At 43.4% G+C, this 27,998-nt stretch overlaps 1 protein-coding gene across 1 annotated transcript in view; it reads right to left on the bottom strand.

Annotated features, from left to right (window-relative positions):
- Positions 1–8,533: 8,533 nt before the first annotated feature.
- LOC146059945 (amine oxidase [flavin-containing] B-like) overlaps positions 8,534–27,998 on the bottom strand; it is a 67,898-nt gene continuing 48,433 nt past the window's right edge. The window contains exons 11-15 of the mRNA XM_083172663.1: positions 24,193–24,250; positions 20,523–20,620; positions 17,214–17,325; positions 14,914–14,976; positions 8,534–8,798 (exon numbers count right to left, since the gene is read on the bottom strand). Coding sequence (XP_083028789.1) covers positions 8,619–8,798; positions 14,914–14,976; positions 17,214–17,325; positions 20,523–20,620; positions 24,193–24,250 — 511 coding nt within the window. The 3' untranslated portion in view covers positions 8,534–8,618. The remainder of the gene's footprint in view (positions 8,799–14,913; positions 14,977–17,213; positions 17,326–20,522; positions 20,621–24,192; positions 24,251–27,998) is intronic.

Below are 27,998 nucleotides of genomic sequence, written 5' to 3'. Positions count from 1 at the left end.
AGGGACGTGGCCACACCTCCATTTCTATACTTTTAATGGTACAGTTTCTAGGGTGTGTAATTACAGGCGCTGAGTGCGTGGAGACCGGGGTGGGCATTACTTACCATGCCATAATTAATTAAAAATTCAACGCTCCCTGCCAGTGCCGCTCCCCTCACCGATCCTGCCTGCAACAGTCTCTGAGGTCTGGAGATCTATAAAGCACATGCACCGGGCATCTCTACCAAACAGTGGGGCAGCCACTGAGTGTGGGAGCAGGTCCGCGGGCCTGGCCACATGACATTATGACACGATGCACGCTAACCGCACCACTGCAATGCACCACTGGGAACGGGTGCAATGGGCCAAATTCTTCCCTACACCCACGGGCCAATACACCGATCCAGCCATCGCAATCATAAATGGGTGCATTGATAAGGTTTGGAGTGTAAAAAGTTGAAGAATAAGACTGAGATAAAGATTTGCCATGTTAAAGTGTACAATTTACTCGATAAATTGTGAAAAAATATATACGTGTACATAGAAGTACAATTAAAAAATGACAGTAGGATTATAAAATAAGTTCTGATTCAAACTGATAATTGTTTGGATGGGGGTGGGTTTTGAAACAAATCTATAGGTGGGGGGGTATGGATATTGTGGGCATAATTGGTGTTTGGTACACCTACAGGGGGTCCTCAATTGATGGGATTTTCAGTACAGTGTCACGGTCACAGTGTCACCATAGCGGGATTCCTAATTGGGGTCCAGGTGGTCTTTTAGGGTCCCTTTACAATCCCGTAGTCAATCACTGAGGGAGACCGTAGGCTCCAGGAGAAGAGACCAAAGGGATTGTAAAGGGACCCCTAAAAGACTACCTGAACCCCAATTGGAAATACCCCTATGGTGACACTGAAGTGAAAATTTCTCATCAACTGGGGACCCCCTGTGGGTGTAAAAAACACTAATTATGCCCACAATATCCATACCCCCTCCACCTATAGATTTGTTTCACAACCCACCCCATCCAAACAATTATCAGTTTGAATCAGAATTTATTTTTTAATTCTACTTTCATTTCTGGATTGTACTTCTATGTACACATATTTATTTCACGATTTATTGAGTAAATTGTACACTATAACGTGACAAATCTTCATCTCAGTCTTATTCTTCGACTTCTTACACTCATAACTTCAAACAAATACATGCAGCGCTCATGCCCATCGACCAAACATTATCTATGAACCAAAAGAGTCTGGGAAACCCTTAAGGCAGAGCAGTGCCTAACATCCAACTGACTAACAGGGTGAGTGCAGTGTACCCACTTTGTATTGATCAACGGGTGCATTGGCCAGGACAAAGATTTCTCAGTGCAACTGGCCGGGGTGCGCAGAGATGGATATGGGAAAAAAAGAAAAGCTGGTACATTAGGTACAGTTTTTATTAGCCGGTACAGACTGTTAAATAAATGGCAAATAAATTTTTTATGTGTTTGTGTGTGTTACTGTTTTTGTGTGTGTGTTGTAGTGTATGTGGTTGTGTGTTGTGTTGTATGTATCTTTCCAATGCGTAAGTGTGTGAGGTGTGCTATGTATATACAGTATGTGTATGTGTGTGTTGTGCATTTGTGTATCTGTGCAGTGTTTAAGTATGTGTTTTGTGTGTTGTACTGTTTTTTGGGTGTGTGAGTGTGGTGAATGTGGGTGTGTGTTGTGCTGTTAGAGGTATGTTATGTGTGTGTTGTGTGTATCTGCCCAATGTGTAAGTGCGTAAGGTGTGTTACGTATAAATGTGTGTGTGTGTGTGTGTAGTGTGCTTTTTGTATCTGTGCAATGCTTGTGTGTGTTCTTTGTATTGTACTGTTTTTGGGTGCGTGTTGTAGTGAATGTGGATGTGTGTTGTACCATGAGTGGTGTGTTATGTGTGTGTGTTGTGTTATGTGTATCTGCTGAATGTGAGGTGCGCTACATATATATGTGCGTGTAGTGTGCTGTGCGTATCCTGACAATGCTTAAGTGTGTGTGTTCTGTGTGTTTCTGTATCTGCACAATGTTTAAGTGTGTATTCTGTGTGTTTGTTGTACTGTTTTTGGGTGTGTGTTGTAGTGTATATGGGTTTGTGTTGTACTGCATGTGGTTTGTTATGTGTGTGTTTTGTTGTGTGTATCTGTCCAATGTGTAAGTGTGTGAGGTGCGCTACCTATATATATGTGGTGTACTGTGTGTGTGTGCGTGTACTATATGTACGTGTGTGTGTGATGTGTGGTCTATGTATATCCTCAGTTATTCCTAATAATTTTTTAAACCCTTCACCATAATGTTAGAATGTGTCATTCATACTTAATGACAGCAATGATATCAGGTGTGGAGTTGTTCCTTCGACTACGGTTTCCCCGATCGTCAATCTTTTTCCCCAGATCATCAATGAAGGGAAATTTAAACTTGGTGTTTTTTAAATTTCTAAGTGAAATTTCACAAAAACGGCTTCGAGGTGCACACCACCAGGTCCAGAGGTACCTTGTTGCCAAATTTGGCAGCTCTGAGTGCCACGGTGTACCCGCAATGCAACGGACACGCACACACACACGCACACACGCACACAGACTTTTCAACTTATTATATAAAGATACAGTTATAAATCTCTGAATAAATGTGCACAGCTATATTCTCACAGTATTCTGACAATGCTTCTCAAGCACTCAATTTACATTACAATCAACCTAACCAATAATTATTCATATACCTATAGGAACAGTACAGTACATTGTCCTGGAATAGCATTTATAATATGAATTTTTTTTTTGCACTCTGTTACAGTTGGATTAAACTGACTGAAATATGCATATATGGATAGTGTTTACTAATGAAGAACATTTAAAATCTTTGCAAGAAATGTTACATGCTGGTAATGTATGGGAGCAACAGATAAATAACCATTTGCTTCCAAAAGCTTGAAAATGGGCAAAAAAACCCCAAACATTGGATAAATTTGTCTGAACGGGTCTGAAATGGTACCCAGGCAGCAGTGAGCACTATTGGTCCCCAGTGCCTGCATATCAAATGAGCCGGCCGCTTATTACATATACGCTTGTGTAATTAGCCGATAATTACATATGTGCATATGTAATTAGCCGCTCATTACATATGCGCATATGTAATGCACGGCCGGCTCGTTAAATATGCACTGCGCTGGTTCAGAGGGACCAGTGCAGAGGGGACCTAGTTCAGAGGGGACCCCCCCCCCCCCCCAATGTGTTTAAGAAAACCCCCGTGCCTCGTGCCTTACGATCCCTGCTGTCGGCTCCTGCTCCTGTCGGCTCCTGCTGCTTATATAAAAAAAAGTGACTTTCGGAGAATGGCTGCCCCATAGGAAAGATTGTTTAAAAAACTGTCTTTGGTATGGGGGCAGCCATTTTCCGAAAGTCACATTTTTATAAGCAGCAGGAGTCTGCACAGCTGGGATACCGCAAGGCATGAGGTACTGGCTGCACGGGGGCTTTCTTAAACACATTGGGTGGGTGGGGGGGGGGTGTTAGCCCTATTGGTTGGGGGGGGGGGTGTTAACTGTAACACGCTGCCACACAGCGTGTTACAAGGGGGGGGGGGTGGCTGAGGACCGCACTGGCTTTGATCCGGTATTTGGAAAGTTTCCAAAAACGGGTCTGCCAGTGTCAAAAAACGGCACTTAAAAGGTAATATCCCGTTTAAGAGATGCGGTGTGCAAGCGGTTTTACCTGGCAGACCCGTTTTTAGAAACGTTTCAAAATACCTGGTCAAAGCCAGTTTTGCGGTCTGAAAGCAGCATGAAATGGTCAGGGTAAAAAAAAACTTGCTGAAACATTAACATATGACTGTACAAAAATAAAGCAAAATGGTATGGTTCTACTTAATTTAGCGGGTTTTATTTCCAGTTGTATACTTTGAAGTTAGACATTAGATTCAGCATTTAAGGACTTGAGAAAAAGCTATTTATAGAAATGGAAGTCTCATTTTGAGAGTTCCTTGCTAACTTATACTGATCATTAAACATTAATATTGAGCAGATTTTAATCTAAGAAAGGTAAAGCCTTGCTACTATAATAGTAACTGATGCTCAGCTATTTCCCACCCATATATGTCTAAATCAAAGTGCATACTGTATGTTGGAATTATCCAGGATATTTCTACCCCTGAGCTCTTTAGTTATACAAAGGCAGATTCCTATTGGGGACAGCAGTGCTCCATTTACTGAGTTGAAAGCACCGTGGCCTGCTGTGAGGAACCTACAGATAGCAATAAGAAAAGGCAAGCTATCTCTGGTGTGGTGCACAAAAAATGGTTAAATTATTAATATATAACTTTTATACATTTCCTATAAAATATAAACTACCAGTGAATATCCAAAAATAATGATTTGTGATGGTTAAAAAGGAAAATTATTAAAAATTATAACAAAATAACTGTAACAGACACAACATTTTTATTCCATGTTATAATTTTAATGTGTTGCTTCGGTGTTATCTCAAAATATTTTTATAATAAATGGGGGGGCACCAATATTTATCTTGCTTTTGGGCAATACTTAAGATACTGCAATGGAGTCATTCTTGTGCTCCTCCATTCAGCCACCGGGTACAGCCGCCGGTGTTGACATTACTGTTATGTTGTTCCTTTATTTTGATAGGCTGTCAACCAGCTATAAGTACAGTATTTATCATTGAACTAGCGACATAAGTATATTTCAGGAGTATAAATACTTTAACCTGAGTTGTTCAAAAATATATATCTAAACAAATTAACTTAGGCATTATCCAGTGTTCAAAAAACCCCAGCGAGCCACCGAGCCCGAAGCGTGGCGAGCGCAGCGAGTACGGTCAATATTGCTACTATATGCCTGGCAGCGGGTCTTTAACATGTACATACAGTTCAATCTGACAATGTCATCAGCGACTGCATGTACGGAGCGGGGAGTGGCTGATGTCACTGACCGATATACTGAACAATATCGGCCAATGTGTACAGTCCATGCTTCTCCCATAGCACCGGCGATATAAGCCACAGGAAATGCAATAATGTACACATTTTGTATACCGGTCTAGCTATAGATCTAAAAAAAAAATCAGGTAAATAAACCTGTGCAAAAATATAATAATATCCTAATACAAAAAATGTAGGGGTTTCTTTAAAAGGGCAATGATTTTGTCTCGGCACCTCAGTGAGGGAGGTGCAGGGATTTCCCCTGCTGCTGCATTTTGACTCCAGACGAAGAAGCTGGTAATGTCTATCCCCTCGTCTCTTACTTAAAGGGACATGGTCAATAATTATGTGTCTAAAATTAGCCATGTTGTGTTTGACTTCACAGGTAAACGCGTCCCTTCGCGGGCTTCACAGGTATCCGCGTCCCCTCGCGGGGCTCGCTGCGCTCGCCACGCTTCGGGCTCGGGGGCTCGCTGTGCTCGCCACACTATTCTATTCTCAACTCCACGCCGACGTGGATAGTGGGGGTATGAAAAGGTCGTAGGACGCGTACCGCCGCCCCTCGCGGGCTCGCTGCGCTCGCCACGCTTCGGGTTCACGTTTATAGTGGGGGGGTGGCGTGGGGGTGCATTTAACATTGTAAGCACCCATTTGGGTGCTTTACATTGTATAAGCACCCATTAGGGTGCTTACACAATGTTTAATCGCATCGCATGGCATCGTATGCCATGTACAATGGCATACAATTTCAAAATTGTATGCCATCGTGCACTATCGTACGATATCGCGTCGCATCGCATACCATCGTATGCGTTATGGTATGCGATGCGATGGGCGCCGCCAAAATACACAAGTACCCAATTTTATATTATTCTTAACAATTTCCTTTGATGACACTTTTGATTGTACAGTAGGAGTGGGAAGTGGGAAGTGGGAGATTTTGGAACGTAATATGCTTTTGGGTTTGTCTTATGAAATAGGTATGTGTAGATTTCCATTCTCTTTGATTTTTATGTCAGGTCTAGGAAATTAATTATCCTGACTCATCTCTGATTAGGCGATTAATAAATTTGTTTTACTGTTGAATGAATTGCAGAAAAAGGTTCTTCTTGGTATTTTAGATTTTTTTTTTTTACAGTACACATACTCACATACTAGCCACTCCAGGTAAAGTACATGTATGCTGGGGACAATGTGATCACTATTGACACCTCCAGTGTTGGACTGGACCACAGGGGTACAGAGGAAACCCCCGGTGGGCCCCACTGCCTGAAGGCCCACCTCCAATTATAATGATCAGGTTCTAGGCTGTGTATATGAATTATACTTTATACATATGTTACATTATAACTGCAAATGACTATGGTGTATCTTCTACAGTGCATTACTGTTATTAATATGATACATTATCATGCATGCACTTGCAGTATTTACTATATTTTACTATAGGATTTAGGATCTATTGGTTAGCCAAACATCTGTGGCAGCTAGCCACACCCCCTCTGGAGACTGGTCACACCCCTAAAGTGGGCCCCTATAACTTTATTCCCCGGAGGGCCCTTCATGCCCCAGTCCAGCACCTGACAACCCTCTTACCCAGAAGTAGAATCGCACCCAATGAAGTCTCTGGTAAAAACTAATTTCAACAGTGTGAGCAAGAATTTGATAAATTAGTTGGTTATTTCCATCTCTAAAAAGTATTCACTGCATGGATGTCCTTTTTATAAACACTCATATAGAGGCTTTCCACATCACACCAATGCATGTATCTATAACATGTTGCCAGTGGTTTTGGTAAAGGAAGATTGTGGTCTTCTCACTTAAGCACTTAAGCTCCCCATACCAGAAACATTTAATGGTAGATTTACTAAAGCTTCTAAACCGAAAAGAGAGGTGATATTGCTCATAGCAACCAATCAGATTCTGTCTTTTTCTAGGATGCAATAGAGTAAAATTACCCCTTACGCTTCTTTCACATTGCAAATGCCAGGTCACACCTGGGATTTGGGCGGGGTCTGTCCCGGGAGCAACCCAGCATTTGCGAAGTGACGCTCTCCTCATCAAAAAGCTGGGTTGCTGATGTCACATGGGATGGGCGGAAGGGCAGCGCATCATCGGGGGCGGGAAGGAGGCAACGCTTGGAGCTGATGCTCCCTTCTCTCTATAGTGTAAATGGACCCGTTTACACTGTCCGGCAACCTGCATCTGACCTGGGTAAAACCCTTCTTTTAACCCCGGATGGAATGCAGGTTGCTGGACCCGGGTTTTTCCTTTTGGCGATTTCTCACCGTACAGAGACCCGGCTCACCCCGGCCACAACCCAGGTCGGACCCGGGTTTATTTGTGCGGTGTAAAAGGGCCTGCCTCAACATGCCCCTTATATGACATATGCCCAGGAACATCTTTTCCACCTGGCTGGGTGGGCTACTGCATGGAGGCTCCACAAGCATAGGGCCCCAGAGAAGCCTAAGGCACGGCAAATAAAAAATGAAAAATAAAATGTTGCAGTAATGCCATTTGTGCTGGCCAGCACTGGCCGGCATCCCTCCTCCCTTTGTCCTCCTCCAGTGGTTGCACTGAATGTCAGTCCAACGTTATCAGTGAGGAGCGCAGAGAGAGGTGAGATTGAGTAGGGAGGAGCACCACTGCACTAATTTTCCCGGGGGCCCATAATGCTGTTCAGATGGCCCTGCATATGCCCCCTTATATGCCATCAGAGAACCCCTACATACCTCTTTATACATTTCATCTACAATTATTAATTATAACTAGGTGGTACATTTTTTATTTAAATATATAATGAGCCTATATAATGAGCCACAGATATTAATTTACACATTTATATTTGAAAATAAGCTCTGGCGCTTACTCGCTCCACTGGGGAGGGGGGTGTGATGCGGCCGCCGAGTCGCTCCGGGGACGCGGGGGGAGTTGCCCCAACACTGCCCACATTATTGCACAGGCCAGCAATGTATCCATTACCGCCAACATTGCCCACCACTGTTCATATATTTATGTGCCCACTGCCACCAATGTACGGTATATATGGAACCCTTGGAATTCAAACCCAGCCCATTTATAATGGAAGATTTTCAGCACAGTCTTTCGCCTCCTGAAAATCTCTTGCTCTTTGGGGAAAATAGCTCAGTGTGTACGCACTACTTTGGTGAAAGATATATCTATCAAAGATTTTGGCAAAGTCTTTTGAGATGAAAATCTTCAAGTGTGTATGGGCCTTAATGGTTTGAGAGCAAAATCACCGGCATAAGGATAACTACTGCTAAATAAGTTACCATGGTTTATCTGTGCATTGGCAATTTTAACAGAATAAAACCCTTTATTCAGCTCATACTGTATATATGCAGTAACTGTAATATATATATTTATTTCTTATAATACTCTTTGGATATCTTAAGTTAGTGTTGTATCATTTAGATGGACATTATTATAAACACAATTTATTCTAATAGAATCCCAGTAGGAAGTGTCTAAATGAGATAAATCTGGTGGCTTCGATCAATTATGCATGCTCTACTTAATAAATACTCTACTGTATTTTAAAATAGTTTGAAAGTGCTATACACTAATACCAAACACCAGATTAAGAGAGACCTTTATTTACTAGTGTAAATTGACAGTCACATATGAGTTAATAGACTTTAAAAATAAAATAAAAATAAGTTAAAGTTTCCAACTGCTAAAATGTTTGCATTCAATAGTAAAATAGCCCTTTTTCAAAGCAAGAATTCCAGCAGCAGCTGTTGCAAAGACGGCAGAGTAGCCAAAGAACCGCAGTAAGCCTTGAGATGTGGGCAGATTTCTTTCCAAGAAGGTGGTTGTGATTGGCAGAGCTGGAACATCCTAGATGCATAAAACAAATGAGTTAGTTCATTGTTCATTTAATTTGATTTCACAATGGACCCGATTTATATTTGTATGCAAACATGCTGTGCAAATGCAGAAAGGGTCATATGATATCGCTTGCAGCCCCCAGTCAGTTATGCTGCAGCATTTGTGAGGTGACGTAGGGCTTGTAAAAAAAAAAATTATTTTAAAGATCTGAGGGGCCCAGGGTCTGCACTGCATAGAGACGTCGGTGGCCACTGGGCATACTGGGAGGGATCCTTGTCAAATTCCTTTACAAAGCAGTGCTTAGTAGAGGAGCCTACCAGCTTCTGTGCGGTAGTACCAGATCCAGCTAGGCTTTATCGCCTGCATCGGAGCACCACCAAAGGAGCTTAAACTTTGGAAAATGTGTTAAAAAACCGCAAAATGTGAGTTTTACCAAGTTGTGGCTCCAGAGGAGGGGCTGCAGCACAGTCCAAATTTCAAATAGGGGAGCTTCACCCTCTACCAGTGAGTTAGTTTAGAATGGCAGTTGCTGTGCCTCCCCTATTTGAATTTTGAACTGGACTGCATCCCCTCCTCTGGAGCCTTCCCTGGTTTAACCATATTTTTTCTTTAGTACATCCCGTCCTTAGTCATTTATTTATTTATTATTTATTTACAGCATATTCCGTTGCACTTTACAATTGAAAACAACAGTGATTAAACAAACTGGGTAGAAACAAACTAACAGAGAGGTAGGAGGGCCCTGTTCACAAGCTTACAATCTATAGGAATAATAGGAGAGATATGTTAGGATAAAATTCCATAGCATGGCAGTCCCACCAGATTACAAGACAGTCCTGATGTAATGCAATTAGACATGCTACTGGAGGTTATGTGGGGGTTCTGGAATATGATAAGCTTGCCTGAAGAGGTGAGTTTTCAGGGAACGCTTGAAAGTTTGGAGGCTAGAGGAGAGTCTTAATGTGCATGGAAGGGCATTGCATAGGGTGGGTGCTGCCCGCCAAAAATCCTGCAAGTGGAAGTGGAAGCGAGTAATGAGTGTGGATGAGAGATGCAGATCTTGTGCAGGGCGGAGAGGTCGGTGGGGATATATTTTGAGATAAGTGAAGAGATAGAGGTCAGTGTAGTCAGAGTAATGGCCTTGAATGTAAGTAGAAGTATTTTATAATGAATGCTGTAAAATACTGGCAACCAATGGAGGGACTGACCGAGTGGATCAGCAGACGTTGAACGTCTAGCCAGGAAGATCAGCCTGGCAGCTGCATTCAAAATGGATTGTAGTGATGAGAGTCTTTTCTTAGGAAAACTGGTAAGAAGGCTATTGCAATAATCAACGCGTGATATAATGAGAGCAGACCAAATTTTGGATATGTTTTTTTAGATGCATATAACATGATTTAGAGACAGATTGAATGTGATGAATAAAGGACAGGTTCAGAGTCAAGGATGACGCCTAGGCAGCGAGCTTGTGGAGTAGGATTCATTGTTGTGTTCTCAACAGTGATAGAGATATCAGGTTGGTAACTGCTATTGGCTGGTGGGAATATTATTATTTCTATTTTGGAAATATTGAGTATGAGGTGGCGAGATGACATCCAAGATGAAATGGCAGAAAGGCATTCAGAGACACAGAGCAATACTGATGGTGACAATTCAAGAGAGGATCGATAGATTTGAGTATCATCAGTGTGCAAATGATACTGAAATCCAAAACAGTTGATTAGTTTGACAAGAGAGGAGGTATACAGTAGATTGAGAAAAGCAGAGGACCTAAGACTGAGCCTTGTGGACTCAACTGACAGAGGTAGTGAAGAGGAGGTAGAATCCGAGAAGCGAACACTGAAACAGCAATTGGATAGGTAGGATGAGAACCAAGAAAGGACTGTGTTCTGAAGACCTAGGGATTGTAGTGTTTGTATGAGAAGAGAGTGGTCAACTGTGTCAAAAGCAGCCGAGAGATCTAGAAGAATAAGAAAAGAGAAATCGCCTTTAGATTTAGCAGTGGCCAGATAATTTACTACTTTAGTCAGTGCTGTCTCTGTGGAGTGTTGAGAGCAAAAGCCTGACTGAAGTGGGTCCAATATGTTGTAGGAGTTAAGAAAGTGTGTGAGGCGAGTGTAGACAAGTCTCTCAAGTAGCTTGGAGAGGCATGGGAGCTGAGAGATAGGACAGTAGTTAGAGAGACAGTTTGGATCAGAATTGTATTTTTTTTAGAATGGAAGTAGTAAGTGCATGCTTGAACAGAGAAGCAAAGATACCAGTAGAGAGAGAGGTTACAGATTTTAGTTAAGTTTGGGATAAGCACAGGAGACAGAGCTTTACTGACTTGTAAGGGTATAGGATGGAGAGGAGTTAGTGGAGTAGGAGGATGAGAAGAGTGTTGATACTTCAAACTCAATTGTGGGGTCAAATAAGGAGAAAGTGGCTGAGGAAAGGAAGTAAGCAAGTTAGTGGCTGAATAAGTGCATGCCATTTAATTTTGGATTTTATCATTCTTGTCCGTGAAGAAAGAAGCAAGTTTTGACAGTTTTGCAGATGTCTTGTTTATTTAGAGTGCCATGGTTGGCATCTAAGCCTAGGTGGATTGTGATGAGTAGCTGAGCAACTTCATCCAGGGCTGTTTGTAGAGTCTGGTTCAGGTGGAATACAGCTGTGTCAGGACAGGCAAGTGTAGAAATGGGTGAGAACAGTTGTTGCAGAGAGGTAGAAAGTTGTTGAAAATCAATAGCATTAGTTTTCTGCGGGTTAGAGGAGGCTTGAATGATTTTGGTTTTATAGCATTTGGAGCAATGGAGGAGGTTGAGAAGGTGATAAGGTTGTGATCAGAGAGAGGGAATGGAGTGTTAATGAATTAAGAAACAGAGCATAGCCTGGTGAATACAAGTTCAAAGCAGTGGCCCTACTTGTGAGTAGAACCATTGGGTGAGACCAAGAGAGGCAGTTAGAAAGGGGAGTTTAGAGGCATGAGGAGAAAGTGGGTTATCAATAGCAATATTAAAATCACCCACGATGATGGTGGAGATGTCAGAAGTTAAGAAATGTGGGAGCCAGGCAGAGAAATCTGCCAGAATTTGTTGTTTGGGATGCAGGTGGGTGATAGCTGCAACACGCAGAGAGAAAGGGGTTAAAACCTTGATAGAGTGAACTTCAAATGATGTGAATGTGAGTGATGGAACCATTGGTAGGACTGTGTATTTGCACAACTGGGACTGCAATATACCTACCCCACCTCCTTTACTGTTACCAGGCCTGGATGTGTGTGTGAAGTGGAAACCACCATGATATAGTGCTGCAGAGGAGGCCATGTCTGATTGTGTGAGCCAAGTCTCAGTAATAGCCAGCAGATTGAAGTTGCCAGAGATGAAGAGGCCGTGGACTGATGTTAATATGTTGCAAACAGCATGCATTCAATATGGCACATTTTAGTGAATTGGAGGGTGATGGGATACATGTGATATTTATGAGGTTAGCTAGATTTCTGTTAAATTGCATGTAGAGAAGTAAGTAAAAAGCTCATGTGTTAAGAGTAGGGAGTGAATAATGGAAGCAGAAATGTGCACAAAGTGGATAGTTGTAGGGGTAGTGTAGGATGAGTAGATTTTTAAAATAATTCGATGACACTATATGAAAAAGAGTAGTTTGGAGTGCATGCTGTCAGCTAAAAAGCTAAAGTTAATATTGGAAGGCAAAAGTAATATTAGGGTACTTATGTATTATCTGGGCGCCCGATTTTTGATTGTATGCCTTAACTTAAGGCATACAATCAGATGCGATATCGCATCGCATCGCATCGCATACGACCATATCGCATGCGATGCGATGACCCGATTTTTCCATAGGATTCAATGTTTAAATGGAGCATGGGCATGGAGTTGGATATAAACCTGTGGCGAGCGTAGCGAGCCACCGAGCCCGAAGCGTGGCGAGGGGACGGTATTCTGTGTCCCCTCGCGGGGCTCGCTACGCTCGCCACGCTTCGGGCTCGGTGGCTCGCCACGCTCGCCACAGGTTTATATCCAACTCCATGCCCACTTGGATAGTAGGGGTATGAAAAGGACCCCTTTTCCCATTGAATTCCATGTTAAAATGGACTCAGACCATTTTAACATTGAATCCTATGGAAAAATCGGGTCCATCGCATCGCATCGCATCCGATTTGGTCGCATGCGATGCGATGTGCCCGATCCGACCCGATTTCTAAATCGGGCGCCCAGATACTACATAAGTACCAATATTAGTTCATTACCTTTCCTTAATGTTGTCTAAAGCAAAATGACTTACGGGTATTATGTGCAATGAAAGGTTTGTACAATGAGCAGAATAAATATCAACAATGAAAACAAGGAAAGAAAGGATTTGTCCTGGTGTGGTGCACCAACAAGAATTTTCATACATAAAACGTAACTTTTAATTTTATTTTTATTAGAAGCAAGCGAAAAATGTATTAAAAAACACGAATAAACATACAAAGGACAGATAGTGTGTATTAAAACTAGGCACGTGCGGGCGTGTCGTGTGTGCTCCACTGGTTCATATACAATCTTGGAAATTGGACTAGCTCAAGTTCCGGATGTGACTCAATTTAGGAATTTGTGAGATTCCCTTGAACAGACACTTTTATTATATTGTTGGCTGAATAAGCACTTGTAACATTGTGTTCTGTAATTCAAAGGATATTGGCAACAATTGTGAAGATTGTACGGAGTGTATCAAACGTACAGATTGGTTACACAGCTCTAGGCTCTGTTATATATAAATAGTGCTAGGACCTTGGGTAGATTGTACAGATATTGTCTACAAGTTCACACAATTTTATAGGTAAGTGTATAAGTAATTGTTATCTGGGTTCCCTCGAATAAATGTGATTGCTGCTTAGTGTAGCAGAGATTGTGTGGCAGAGTCACGGGAAAACAGTCTCAATGGAGTTGGTATGGACACTGCAGCAGCTATGTATTCTCTGCCAGTATCCTACTCCACAGTGATTGTTAATTTACTGTCCCCACATAGTTTGCACAGTTTTTACAGATATTGGATGACTATAAGCACAGACTAGATATTATCTCAGTCTAGAGCAGTCATGTCCAACCTGCGGCCCTCCAGATGTGCTGAAACTACACATCCCAGCATGCCTTGCCACAATTTGGCTATTAGGGAATGCTAGAATGATGGCAATGCATGCTGGGATGTGTAGTTTCAGCACATCTGGAGGGCCGCAGGTTGGACATGCCTGGTCTAGAGCCTGTGCGGCTGTGACTGCAAAAAGGCAGAATGTTGCACGTATTCAGCTGTAAGTTGCGTGCAGACTGTCAATCTATTCACTTGGTACAATGCAATTAAAATCATGTACATTTAGCTAGCATCTTGGTGTAAACAGAGGTTCATATACATCTTGGAGATTGGACAAGCTCAAGTCCTGGCTGTGGCTCAACCTGGGAATTTATAAGATTCCCTTGAACAGACACTTTTATTATATTGTTGGCTGAATAAGCACTGGTAACATTGTGTTCTGTAACTCAAAGGATAATTGGCAACAATTATAAAGATTATATGGAGTGTATCAAACGTACAGATTGGTTACACAGCTCTAGGCTCTGTTATATATAAGTGATGCTAGGACCTTGGCTAGATTGTACAGATATTGTCTACAGGCTCACACAATTTTAGAGGTAAGTATATCAATCAGTGTTATCCGGTTTCCCTCAAATAAATGTATTTGCTGCTTATTGTAGGAGAGATTATGTGGCAGAGTCACGGGGAAACAGTATCGAAGGGGTTGGTATGGACACTCCAGCAGGTATGTATTATCTGCCAGTATCCTACTCCACAGTGATTGTGAATTTACTGTCCCCACATTAATTGCGCATACTAAATCATACCAACTATGATTTAGCAAAGGCTCATGCCCTCTTCCAAAAGTCAGAAGATAGCAAACATTCCAGTTTATTAACAACCCATCAAATGCATAAGCAATCTATCATAAAAGATACCGTAATCTGCCGGGGTAATCTAAGATAGTTACATTTAGAGATAGAGTTGGAGGAGAGATCAAATCCAATTACCTCAGTCATTTGGTTTGTTTCATAACACAAATTGCTGATACATTATTTTTGTTCTTAAAACATACCGTAGATTCAGGCTCAGGTACCCATATCTGATGCTCTGTGATTAGTCCCATCTTGCACATTATCTGCAATTATATAATAAATCCAAGATCATCAACTGTTAAAGTGAAATCCTGAAAAATGCCAGTACTGTATGATTAAAAATATTACAATGTGTACTTGATACAACTCTAAAGTACAATATTACAGAGCCATTGAGCATAATCATTTATGTTTGAATCTTTAATTTATATATCACTCATTAATATTCAGGTTTAGCAGCCATATCGGATGTGTTTGACATCCCCTCCGACCCTATGAGTTGTCCTGCGTGCATCACGTCGGAGTGGCGAGCTCGGACTGGCTGTACATTAAATCTATCGGATTCATCAGTGGCACATCTCAGGTACTTTTTAGCACCCACGATATGTCGGTCCGATCTGTAGGTGTGTGCCAGTGGAGAAGCATCGCTGGCACACACCTATGTGCAGCAGCGGCGTCTAGGAAGCAACATCCAGGCAGCGGGGTCCAGGCAGCAGCGGCTTGGAGCTTGTAGTGCTATTTGCCGGGCAGGAAGCGCTGTTAAATTTAAAAACATATTTTGAAAGGACTGGATGGATGCTGATTGGCGGTACTTATGTAATATCTGGGGGCCCGATTTTTGCAATATAGTGGCATACAATACATGCAATGCGATTTTTCATTGTAAAGACCCGATTTTTAATTGTATAGTCACCCATGGGTGATTTCATACCCCCAGTGTCCAACTATGCATGGAGTTGATATAGTGTGGCGAGCGCAGTGAGCCACCGAGCCCGAAGCGTGGCGAGCGTACGCAGAATACATGTAAAGTAATCCGCGTCCGCTCGCCACACTATATAAAATCAACTCCATGCGTAGTTGGATAGTGGGGGTATGAAATCACCCATGTTTGACTATATAATTAAAAATCGGGTCTTTACAATGAAAAATCGCATTGCATCGCATGCCTTAAGTAGTGGCGTGCAATGAAAAAAATCGGGCGCCCAGATAATACATAAGTACCTGATTGGCTGAGAGAATTCAGTCAGGTGCCAAATCAGCCAATCAGTGTCTGGCCAAATCGTAAGTTAGCCTCCCGGGGAGCTACCGGGGGGGGGCTCTCATGTCCAAACGGGTCCAACTTGTCCATATGCCAAGTTAGACTAGTGTATGGGGGCCTTTACTCATCACAGAAACAAATTGGTACTTGTTTCCTATCTGGGCGCCCAGGTTTTCTACGTACGGCACCGTAATGAAATCGGATCGCATCGGATTCGGTACTCGATGATGTACGATGGCATACGATGCTATCCGATCCGATCCGATTTCATTTTAAAATCGGATCGCATCGCATGCGGTGACGCAATCAACCCCGATTTTTACATTGGAATCAATGTTAAATGGTCCCTGAGACCCGATTTTACATTGATTTCAATGTAATAACCCCGCAAACCCACGATTTGTATAGGAAACCCCCCCTGATGCTTTAAAATGCGCCTCCATTGTTAACGCCACCCCAGTATTGACGTCAACCCGAAGCGTGGCGAGCGCAGCGAGCCCCGCGAGGGGCGGCGGTACGCGTCCTCCGACTTTTTCATACCCCCACTATCCACGTCGGCGTGGAGTTAAGAATAGAATAGTGTGGCGAGCGCAGCGAGCCACCGAGCCCGAAGCGTGGCGAGCGCAGCGAGCACCGCGAGGGGACGCGGATACCTGTGAAGCCCGCGAGGGGACACGGACACCTGTGAAGTATCCGCGTCCCCTCGCGGGGCTCGCCACGCTTCGGGCTCGGTGGCTCGCTGCGCTCGCCACACTATTCTATTCTTAACTCCACGCCGACGTGGATAGTGGGGGTATGAAAAAGTCGGAGGACGCGTACCGCCGCCGCTCGCCACGCTTCGGGTTGACGGCAATACTGTGTTTCTGTGCAGATGTGACAAGGGGAGGGCCTTGAAGGGTTAATAAATACAGTAGTGTTACAGATGGCCCATCCTATGGGCCAACCATAAAAGCGGGAACGAAATCGGATCGGATCGCATCACATCGTTCAATATCGTGTATGTGCATTTGTGGTATCCGATGCGATTCGATCCGATTTTGATACGGAGAATAGCATGGTGCGCAATTAACTTAGCGGGCGCCCAGATAGGAAACAAGTACCAACAAATTAACTCACCCAAATGTAACTCTCTCTGCACATGTTACATCTGCCCCACCTGCAGTGCACATGGTTTTGTCCATTAAAGAAGAGTTTGCTTTTGCAAACCAACCTGAATCACCCTCTACATGCTTCTCTCTTTACCTCTCGGGCTGCTCTTTCCCCAGCTTCTATAGCCCCTTCCATGTATCCACTCCATGATGTCGCTGTCTCTGTTCCAGCAAAGTATAGTTTTCCTTCAGGCTTTCGGATCACACTGTAGGAGAATAAACATAAATCAACAATAAAATTGGTATTTCTTATGATATTCATACAAATGTTTTCATTATGTCATAATGCAGTAACAAGAAGTCATCCTAGTTATGTCACAGGCAGCTAAGGCTCTGGTCTGACATACTGTATGTGTCAGTTGCCTTCTGGAAATCACTCTTGAGGGAATCATTTTCAGTGAAGTAAAATTTGGTATTTACTATTTTATCCTGGCAGATTCGATACTAAACAATTTAATTATTAATACAATTACACATGAGATCTTTTCCCTATCTAATATGTTTATGTTTTGTGAGTATTATAAAATAGGGGATAAAAAGAAGTCCCATTGCAAAAATACATTTTATGAACTTTATTGAAGTTTATATACTGTACGATTACACATAATTCCTAAAGAGACAATATTTTCTGCTTTGGTTATATGAATGTCTTTATAATTCAGAGGGGATAATTTAGATGAAAAAGGCTTCCAGGGAATAGAAGGTCCCACTTACAGTACACATATTGAATACTTTGTTCCAAATGAAACAACATAAATCTAACTGACTTTATGCAGGGTTGCCGACCCTCCCGGAATTTCCGGGAGTCTTCCGAAAATCGGGTCCCCCTCCCGGCCCCCCGGAAGGGTGGGCAACCCTCCCGGATTCAGGGGGGACCCCCGCTGTCCGCCGGATTGCGGCATTAAAATGCCGCAATCCTCGGGTCTCAGAGGGAGGGGGCGGAGCTAAAATGTCACAATCGCGTCATTTTAGCCCCGCCCCCTCCACGGAGATCCCTGAATTCGCTGGTTTAACAGCATGGGGCGGGGCTTAGTGATGTCACGCTTAAGCCTCGCCCCCTGAGCGGCTACTGAAACTCTCCTCTCCGGGCTTCTCCCGGAGAGGAGAATAAGAAAGTCGGCAACCCTGACTTTATGTTGTGACCAGGGGATGCTCCAGAGAAGTTCAAAATTCAAATAGGGGAGCCGCACCAGCTGACAGTGAGTCAATTTGGAATGGCAGTTGGTGGCTGTTCTATTTCCCCTATTTGAACTTTGAAATGTGAACTTTGACCTCTAGAGCCACCACTGGTTGTGACTCCTGCAGATTTACAAATAGTACAGTTTGATTAACTGCAATAAAGCAGCACGGAATCAAGGATTTACTAAGGTCTTAGCATAAAACAGTAACTTCATGTCAAAGTAATAATTACGGTACTTTACCTAACCTTTTTCAATTTTCCGACCTGCAAACGTTACAATGCAGCCAGGTGACACAGGGCCCGATTCAGACCTGATGCTTCTCATAAAAATGGTAATTCTGCATTTTTTGGGAGTGCTCCAGATATGCCTACTGGGTGCCCCCCCACAGCCTAGTGCTGGGAGTTTTAGTCTAGTCAATCTTTGCTAATCTACAACTCACTCTGAATAAAGCCCAAAATGTTTAAATAGTATTATTAGATAGATGTAATTAAAACAGCTCTTCTGGTCCCGCCATGCTGTGGCATGAGTTGGCAGTGCTGGGTACTATTTCAGGCAATTTTTTCCATTAAAATACATTCGCAAACAGAACACAGTAGCAGCCTATGCTGATTAAAATTATATGTGACATGCTCATATTCTGAGTGTAACCGTGACCATTTATGCATGCACAGCCACGGTTACACAAAGAATATATGCATGTCACACATAGCAGTCTTAAATCATTGTGGGCCCTAGGCAAAGCAATGCACTGGGGCCCCTACTTTAGTAAATAAAATATAACAACTTCCTGCGGTGTCTCTCCACCTACTATCTGCCACCCAGCAATTAGCATGTTTAAAGCCAGTAACTGTTTTGCTACAGGCCGGTAGGGAATGTTTTCCAGCAGCTCTGATTTTGTGGAATTCACAACCAAAACAGCCAGGGGACATTCTAGACTAGCCTCACTAGCAGCAATGGACTGGGCCACCGAATCGGCCCAGGCATTTGTGCGCGTAAGCGACCTTTGTCACGTGAGTGCACACACCGAACACACGTTTGCACGTGCACGCCTGCACTGTGCATGCATGTGCTGCCTCTCCTGGCTTACAGGAGAGAGGGGAATAGCGGTGTGTGATGCCCCCCTTTCTCCTGGACCCCAACAGCACACAGAGAGAGCCGCCGGACCCGCCAGCGTCTCTCTGTGTGCCGATCAGGAGGCGGAGCCTCCATTTACAAGAAGAAATCAACCCATCTGGCCATCGGCCCCTCTGGCCCTGCTTACAAGAAACTCCAGAGGCACCGGCAAACCCCTGCTCAAAAGCCCCTAGTATTGTGGGGCATTAGAGCAGCCACCCAGTAAGCCCATGCGCTAAGATGGTCCTGATTTCACATGCCATTTTAATCAGCATATGTTGCTTGTGTATTCTATTTTCATTGCTTTGGGAATAATATGCATTTTAATGGCAAAAAAGACATTCCAAGTCATACTACTGGTACACCAGAACAATATATCACAATGTCAATCTGGTGCCCTCCAAGTTACATTCACTGGTCCAAAACAGTAGATAGTTTCACACTGGCAGCACTGTACTGCACTCAGTGGATTTTAGTGACAAAGAAAATCACATCACACCTTTAGCCGTATTGTGTTTTCTCAATCAGGGATGACAAGGGAGGGAGTTGCATTCATGCAGAGATATAAATGTTTACAGATGGGGCTGGCTTCATCACGCCAGCACCCCCATGCAGAGATACAAATGTTTACAGATGGGGCTGGCTTCATCACGCCAGCCCCGCCAGGGGACGCGCGCGGACGAGATGCTCGCGTGCCCCCTGGGCAACGGAGCCTCCCCGCCGTCGACGCCTGTCGCCCTCCCCGCTCCGAGTGACCCCCTAACCCTGCCCATCTCCCTGAAGCGGAGACGGGCAGGGACACGCAGTGTCCCCGCCGAGAGACTGGGACGCGCGTGCGTGTGAGACGCACGCACGTCCCAGTTCAGTGTAGCCCCTGCCGCCAGCGCTTGCCAGCGGGGAGGGTCTGGCGAGCCCCAGCCAAGGATGGCAGGTGCTCCATCTGTATGTGATCACATGTTGCATTGTTACTTAAGTACATGAACATGCAACATATCTAATGCAAAACATGCTATGGGAAACGGCAGCATGACATTTACCGGACAGCACAGTCTACAAAATAGTGGGTGTGTTTTACCTACAGTATAGATTGTTTTCAGTACATACTGTACCTTCCAAACTGTGTCATGATTCCTGGAGGAAAATATGCTGTGTAACATCCACCTGAGTATTGTTCTTTACACCAGTCCTTCTCCTCGTAATGTACTGGCTATTAAAACAAAGGTTAATATGTGTTCAAAAGAGAAGCAACTACCAATGTACAGTCCTTTGGCCTTTCTTTTCATTATATCTGCACAGTAATATAATACTTATAGGTAGAAATCAAGTGGTCCTCCTGGTCCCAGGAATAGTGGGCAAGTCTCCTGATTTCAACTTGAAATCCTGTCCTGTTGTCGACTTAGCTAGAAAAGTGGGCAATCTGGCTAGCCAATGAAATGTTCCTCACTGAATCATGTCATCATAGCCACGCCCCCTGCTGCATATTTCCAGTAATCTTTCAGAAAAAGTGGCAACAAAGTCGGCAACTATGATATGAGGCATGCCTCACCAATAAGACAAGCATCGATAATGTCATTCACAGTTGAAGCTTCCAGTTTAATTTAACTAGTATCTACAGAATGAAACAACCAAACTGTGTATAATATTGGACATAGATGGCCAGATGTATGCTTGGGGTGGAAGTATATTATAACCTTGGGCCTTATTTTGGTTCACTCTTTCTGACAAAATACTTCTTAGATGGACAAAACCATGTGCACTGCAGGGGGGCAGATGTAACATGTGCAGAGAGAATTAGATTTGGGTGAGTAATTTTGTTTCTGTGCAGGGTAAATACTGACTGATTTATTTTTACACTTCAATATAGATCTCACTTTGAAGAAAAACCCCACCCAAATCTAACTCTCTCTGCACATTTTGCATATGCTCCCCTGCAGTGCACATGGTTTTGTCCATCTAAGAAGGATTTTGTCAGAAAGAGTGAACCAAAATAAGGCCCCTTGTGCAGAGTTATAAATATTTTGCAATACACCCACCTGGTGTGCATACACTCGGCTTGGCACTAACCATCATTCACCAATGCACATAATACTAACCTAATAGCTGGGAGGCTCTTGAAAGTTGGTGGTACATGCAGATGATGATGATGTGACTCCATCCCTGCTTCACAATGCCAGAATAATCTCAGCATTGCCAAGTGGGGACGGGGCCAAGAGGACATGATCACACCCCAAGCACCGCCTTATTCTGACACTTCCTGTCCCCTGCAGTGACAACCTGATGCTCCCTCCTGGAGTTGGCAACAGAAAGGTCAGTAAGTATGCACACTTGCACCTACCTAATAATACGTGCAAAAGATATGCCTATAAACAGGTGTATGCTCACTTACATCAAACACTGCATAGACCGCGGTTCTGTCACCACAACTACACTGATATGGCAAATTTGAGAATGCCCTACTAAAGCCCAGCTATGCCCCTTCAGTCTGAAGTGTATATGCAATCAAAATGTGTACAAATGTGTCTCCTGTACTTGCGTGCACTACGGACAAGACAATGCCAACAGGAGTATGTTACACTCTGCAGTATACCTAGGGTGTATAGGCTAAATTGCATTATCCACAACATTAATATTTTTAATTGTATATATAAAGAAACGACAAAAAGGATAATTTATGAAAAGCACAATTTAGATTTTACAGTACCGTTAATTATATACAACATTTTACATGGTAATTGTCTATCTGTACATTGGAGATACATGAAAATGACAGCTTGGTAAGTGGAATCACACACATTATACTGTAATATAAACTATAGACAATATCACAGAACATGCCCTACAATTACTTTGGCCCACCTTCCTCATGTTTCTATTTATATCCTGAGAGGTCGAGACAAACCACCTTTGTCACGGGCCAAAGCTGGCTGCAACACAATATAATCAGTGGTGTAACAATAGCCCCGCAGAACCAGCGGCAGCAGGGAGGCGCTGAGTAAAGTGTGGGTGCTGGGGGTCTGTGGGGGCTATTCCGCTGCTGCCTGCCTTACCCCCGTTGCCGCTTGCAGCCACTTCTGTAACCAGGACATGCAGATCTACTTGTCTGCGGTCCCGACGTTCCTCCTGGCTCGGTTCCTGCTGCTATTATGAAAAATCTCCCTCACAAAATGTGGCCTCCTCTAGCATCACAAAAAAGGGTCTGCTGTAAGGGGGTGGACATTTTGTTAGGGAGATTTTCCATAATAGCAGCAGGAGCCGAGCTACACATTCCCTAGCACTGTAGTGCTGCCACCCACCTGTATAATGCCACATTACACCATAAGATCTACTCTAAAGGTGCATACACGATGTCGACAGCGTTCACGAGTGTATCAAATTGTTCATCATGCGTGTACACGGAACGATTTGATACACTTCACAAAAGATTGGTCTATGATCTTCCTGCATGCACGGAAGATCATAGACCATCGTTAACGATCAGCTGGTACGCCCATCGTTAACAAGGCATGGAAAGATTTGAACGATTGGTCATTCCAATCGATCGGGAACGCCCACATTGTCCTTCAACTTGCTCTGTGTGTAGGCACCATTAGGTCTAGCGCTCCTTCACTACTGCTGAAGCTACGGGCTCCGACAGGGCTGCCACTGACCGCAACTCTGCTCCCGCAGGTTTACACCTGGACAGAACATTTAAGGAACTGGTGCTTGACCCTGAGTAGTACTGAGTGCATTATCCTAGGGAGAAAGCCCTCCCCCTGTGAACCCCATTGTCAATGTAAATTTTAGGATTGAAAGGCATCAACAGTAGTGCTGAACGGGATGCATTTCAAATCTCGGTGGTCAAAATCCCAACGCCGGAATCCCGACAGCCAAAATCCCGACACTTTGTCCCTCTATGGGTGTGCGCGTCCTCCGACCTTTTCATTCCCCTACTATCCACGTCGGCGTGGAGTTGAGAATATATAGTGTGGCGAGCGCAGCGAGCCACCGAGCCCGAAGCGTGGCGAGCGCAGCGAGCCCCGCGAGGTGACGTGTATAACTTCACAGGTATACCCTCACGGGGCTCATTGTGCTCGCCACGCTTCGGGATCGGTGGCTCGCTGCGCTCGCCACACTATATATTCTCAACTCCACGCCGACGTGGATAGTAGGGGAATGAAAAGGTCGGAGGACGCGCACCGCCGCCCCTCGAGGGCTCGCTGCGCTCGCCACGCTTCGGGTTGGCGTCTATCGTGGGGTGACGACGGGGCCATATATAATGTGAAATGGGTCATATTGGCCAATTTCACATTTTTCACATTTTTTTCAATGTGAGATGGACTTAATCAAGTCCATCTCATCTTGTGCCATTATAATGGCACAAGACCGACGCGATGCTCAAGATTTCAATGTTAAAAAATATTTTAACATTGAAGCCTATGGCAAAATCGGGGGCATCGCGTCGGTCGCGTCGGGACCAATGTTAATGGTCCCGACCGACGCGATGCCCCCGATTTTTTACCTTTGCCGGCAAAATGGACCTGATTTCAAAGGAAATCGGGTCCATCGTTGGGATCGTGTACCTTAACTTAAAGGTACACGATCCCAACGATTGTGGCCATGCTAGGAAACAAGTACCAAAACTACTAAATGAGGTAGCACTGATCATGTGCACATCACCCTAATATGATAACTGTACATCAGGATGGATACTGTAGATGATTATAGATCTTTTTTCGCTTTACTGACCAATATTTAGCAAATGTTCAGAAATATTACAATAATGCTACAATAATTACTTACATGTAATGCATCGTCAGTTCCCATGACTTTGGCGTAGTATTCACATATTTTTCTTTTTCTGTTAACATTGGTCAAATGATAACATTAATTTATATGCAATTAGATTGAATTAATGTGAAAAGGCAGTGCTTATATATGTAAGGTTGTAGAAATTCAAGTCTAATGCGGCATACACACGGAGCGACGGAACCTCCGAGTTGAGCAATGTAGTGTAGCACAGATTGCTCAGCACACATTGCCGGAACACATGCGATGCACCAGTGATGTGTGATGAGCAATCTGGCATGGCCAGTGTTCTCTGGTGAAAAGAACACTTGTGATGACTAGATTTATACTATAATGCATTTTAAATCTAGCCAGCGATTGCGAAGCTCAGGAACCTGCATAGCCGGAGCTGGGGGGCCTACATACGGAGCGATTCGTGCTTATTTTCTAAGAAATCTAGAGCCTGATTCTGGTTCACTTGCAAAAGAAAATTCTCTCTCTAATGGACAAAACAATGTGTACTGAGGGGGGGGGGGCTGGGAGGGGGTCAGATGTAACATGTACTTCAAACTGATACAGTATCTATATTGCAGTGTAAAAGTAAAGCAGCCAGTACAGTATTTACCTGCACAGAAACAAAATAACACCCAAATCTAACTCTCAATGCACATGTTACATCTGAACCCGGCAGTGCACATGGTTTTGTCTATTAGAGAGAGAATTTGCTTTTGCGAGTGAACCAGAATCAGGCATTACATCACTTAGAAAAAGGTCTACAATTGCCCCATGTGTATTCCCCATAACACTCTTTTCACCTTATGTATTAATATAAAGGAGAGCACACCAGCAAGCGTGCAAACTAGTTACAGGCCTTGCATGTACAGTAAATAGCTGACAGCTACTCATATGATTGAAATACTTAAATTTTCACTCAGCATATTTACAGATATTTCGTTTATACATATATCAGTAGGCACAGATCATTTTTAGAATTAAAGTAGGGCACATGAATTTAATCTTCCAGTTGATGTTTTATATATTTTTTTTACTTTTCAGTTATTAATTAGACCCTTTTTTCTGAGTGATTTGTGTTCAATGGTCACAGTCTTCTTGCTAACATTTGCAATGTTTTATATTTTTATAAGGATCTGGGAGTTTAAATATATTCATAATAATCTAATAATATATTCATAATAATCTGTTTCCAAAAATATATGGTACTCTTTACTTAGAAGGGCGCCCACGATTTTGATCGTGGGCATCGTTAGTAAAAAATCTCGGGCATCTCGGTCATTGAATGCACTAAAAAATCGGGTGCGATCAACCGACGAGATGCCCGAGATTTCCCATAGGGAACAATGTTAAATGTCTCAATTGACCCAATTTTCCTGTTCAATGCCTCAATTGACCCGATTTTTCCATAGGAAACAATGTTAAATGGGCCACAGAGGCCAAATAGGCACCCTGAAGTGTATAATGGCCACCCGAATTGTTAACGCCACCCCACGATCAACGTCAACCCGATGCGTGGCGAGCGCAGCGAGCCCGCAAGGGGCGGCGGTACGCGTCCTACGACCTTTTCATACCCCCACTATCCACGTCGGCGTGGAGTTGAGAATAGAAAGTGTGGCGAGCGCAGCGAGCCACCGAGCCCGAAGCGTGGCGAGCGCAGCGAGCCCCGCGAGGGTACGCGGACAGCTGTGAAGCCCGCGAGGGGACGCGGATACCTGTGAAGGTATCCGCGTCCCCTCGCGAGGCTCGCTGCACTCGCCACGCTTCGGGCTCGGTGGCTCGCTGCGCTCGCCACACTTTCTATTCTCAACTCCACGCCGACGTGGATAGTGGGGGTATGAAAAGGTCGTAGGACGCGTACCGCCGCCCCTCGCGGGCTCGCTGCGCTCGCCACGCTTCGGGTTGACGTTGATCGTGGGGTGGCGTTAACAATTCGGGTGGCCATTATTCACTTCAGGGTGCCTATTTGGCCTCTGTGGCCCATTTAACATTGTTTCCTATGGAAAAATTGGGTCAATTGAGGCATTGAACAGGAAAATCGGGTCAATTGAGACATTTAACATTGTTCCCTATGGGAAATCTTGGGCATCTCGTCTGTCGCATCGCACCTGATTTTTTAGTGCATTCAATGCCCGAGATGGCCGAGATGGGCGCCCTTCTAAGTAAAGAGTACCAAATATATTTTTTTATTTACAAAAAAAGTCTAATGTAGTCAATGTAGATTTATTCAGAATTTGAAATTTTTTTGAACCTTGTGTATTTTCCCAGTGGGAAAAAAAAAGACTATTTTTGCAAAGGAACAAATTAAAATAAATGGTAGCTTATAGCATAGACAGAAAGTTAAAGGTATTGGTTACTAATTTTTTTAATGTCAATGTGGCTCCAAGTACGTGTATTTTAAATGTATGGATATGAGGAATAATAATTAAAGTAAAAGGTCATTCTTTTTTTTAAGGCTTTTTAATATTAATAATAATGCAACAGCTTATTGTTAACTTCCATGGGGTAGATCCTTTTAGGTCCGAAGGGTGCGAGATGCCATTCAGGTGCCATTTTCATGCATTTAAATGCCGGAAACGATTTAGCCCGATCTCGCACTCTTCGCTGGGACAAACTCTCTTAAAATTGCTTGCACCCCTATGGAGGTGTGAGTGCTTTTAAGCAAATTCAACCCGCCGTAAAGTGTGCCTGGTGCTGTGATCATCCGCACTAGGGATGCCAATCTAGAATTTGGGCAGTGTTTGAGCACCCGCTTAGATGCTGCCCGGCATTAGACTGTGCAGTCTAATCCCGAAATCCCGGGATTGGAAACCCCAATCCCGGGATTGAAATCCCAGCATTTTAGGGGCCAAATTCCAGGATCCTGCCTATCCTGATCCTGGGATTGGCCACCCTAAACTGCACCCAATAGGATCGACCCCCATATCTCTTGAACACGTGACACTGTGAGAAAGGGTAATCCAGATAAAACTTCCAGGAAGTGAAATGTACTATTGCCACTAATGGTTTTAAACAACCCACCCTTTTTTAACAGTACTCATTTCTTCCATTTGAATTTGATAGTGACACAAAGCTGTATAGACAATTTTACACACACCCTATATGTATGCATATTTTATACTTTTATTGGTAGCCAGTGAATGAAGTATATACTGTACCTATTGCTGGTTGATTTGATACACACTCCATCTAAAGTATTATATGTTCTACGTAGAATACTGTATTGTGTTTTACAAATATTACATATTCCCTTCTTCTTTGGAATTTAAAAAAGTATTATTTTGTTATGGTTATAATCACATCTATTGAAATAAATATTGTTTAAATACATTAATATTTATATGCACATGTTTATTTCCTAGCTTACTTTTCCGGTTTCCTTAGATTATAACCCTACTCAGCACAGCACCAGTTATCTGCCTCTAGAATCTACAGTATGGGGGCCCCATCAAACTTTTGCAATGGGGCCCACAAAAATCCAGCTACGCTCCTTTTGACCCATTGGCATTCAATTTATTAACCCTTTGAGTGGCAAGTGAATTTGTCAAAATAGGTGTGAAAATTGTAAAGCAAATGTTTTTATTCATCATAATGACCTGTAATGTTTACCTTATATAGGAAATACAATCTATTTTTACATAACATTTTTTATTTGAATGTATATAACAAATGTGAGAGACGGTGGAATTTTTAGCAGATATTTTGAACATCTCTCACATATTGGAACTCAAAGGGTTAATGTGTCTATGGGCATTTCTGGCACTTGGAGTGTTTTTCCCTTGTTACTATGACATTTGCAATAATTTTCA

The sequence above is a fragment of the Crinia signifera genome, chromosome 2 (assembly GCF_055691185.1).
Source record: "Crinia signifera chromosome 2, ASM5569118v1, whole genome shotgun sequence".
Classification (NCBI taxonomy): Eukaryota; Metazoa; Chordata; class Amphibia; order Anura; family Myobatrachidae; genus Crinia; species Crinia signifera.
The sequence above is the reverse complement of the archived record's forward strand: the minus strand, read 5'-3'. Positions and strand labels throughout refer to the sequence as shown.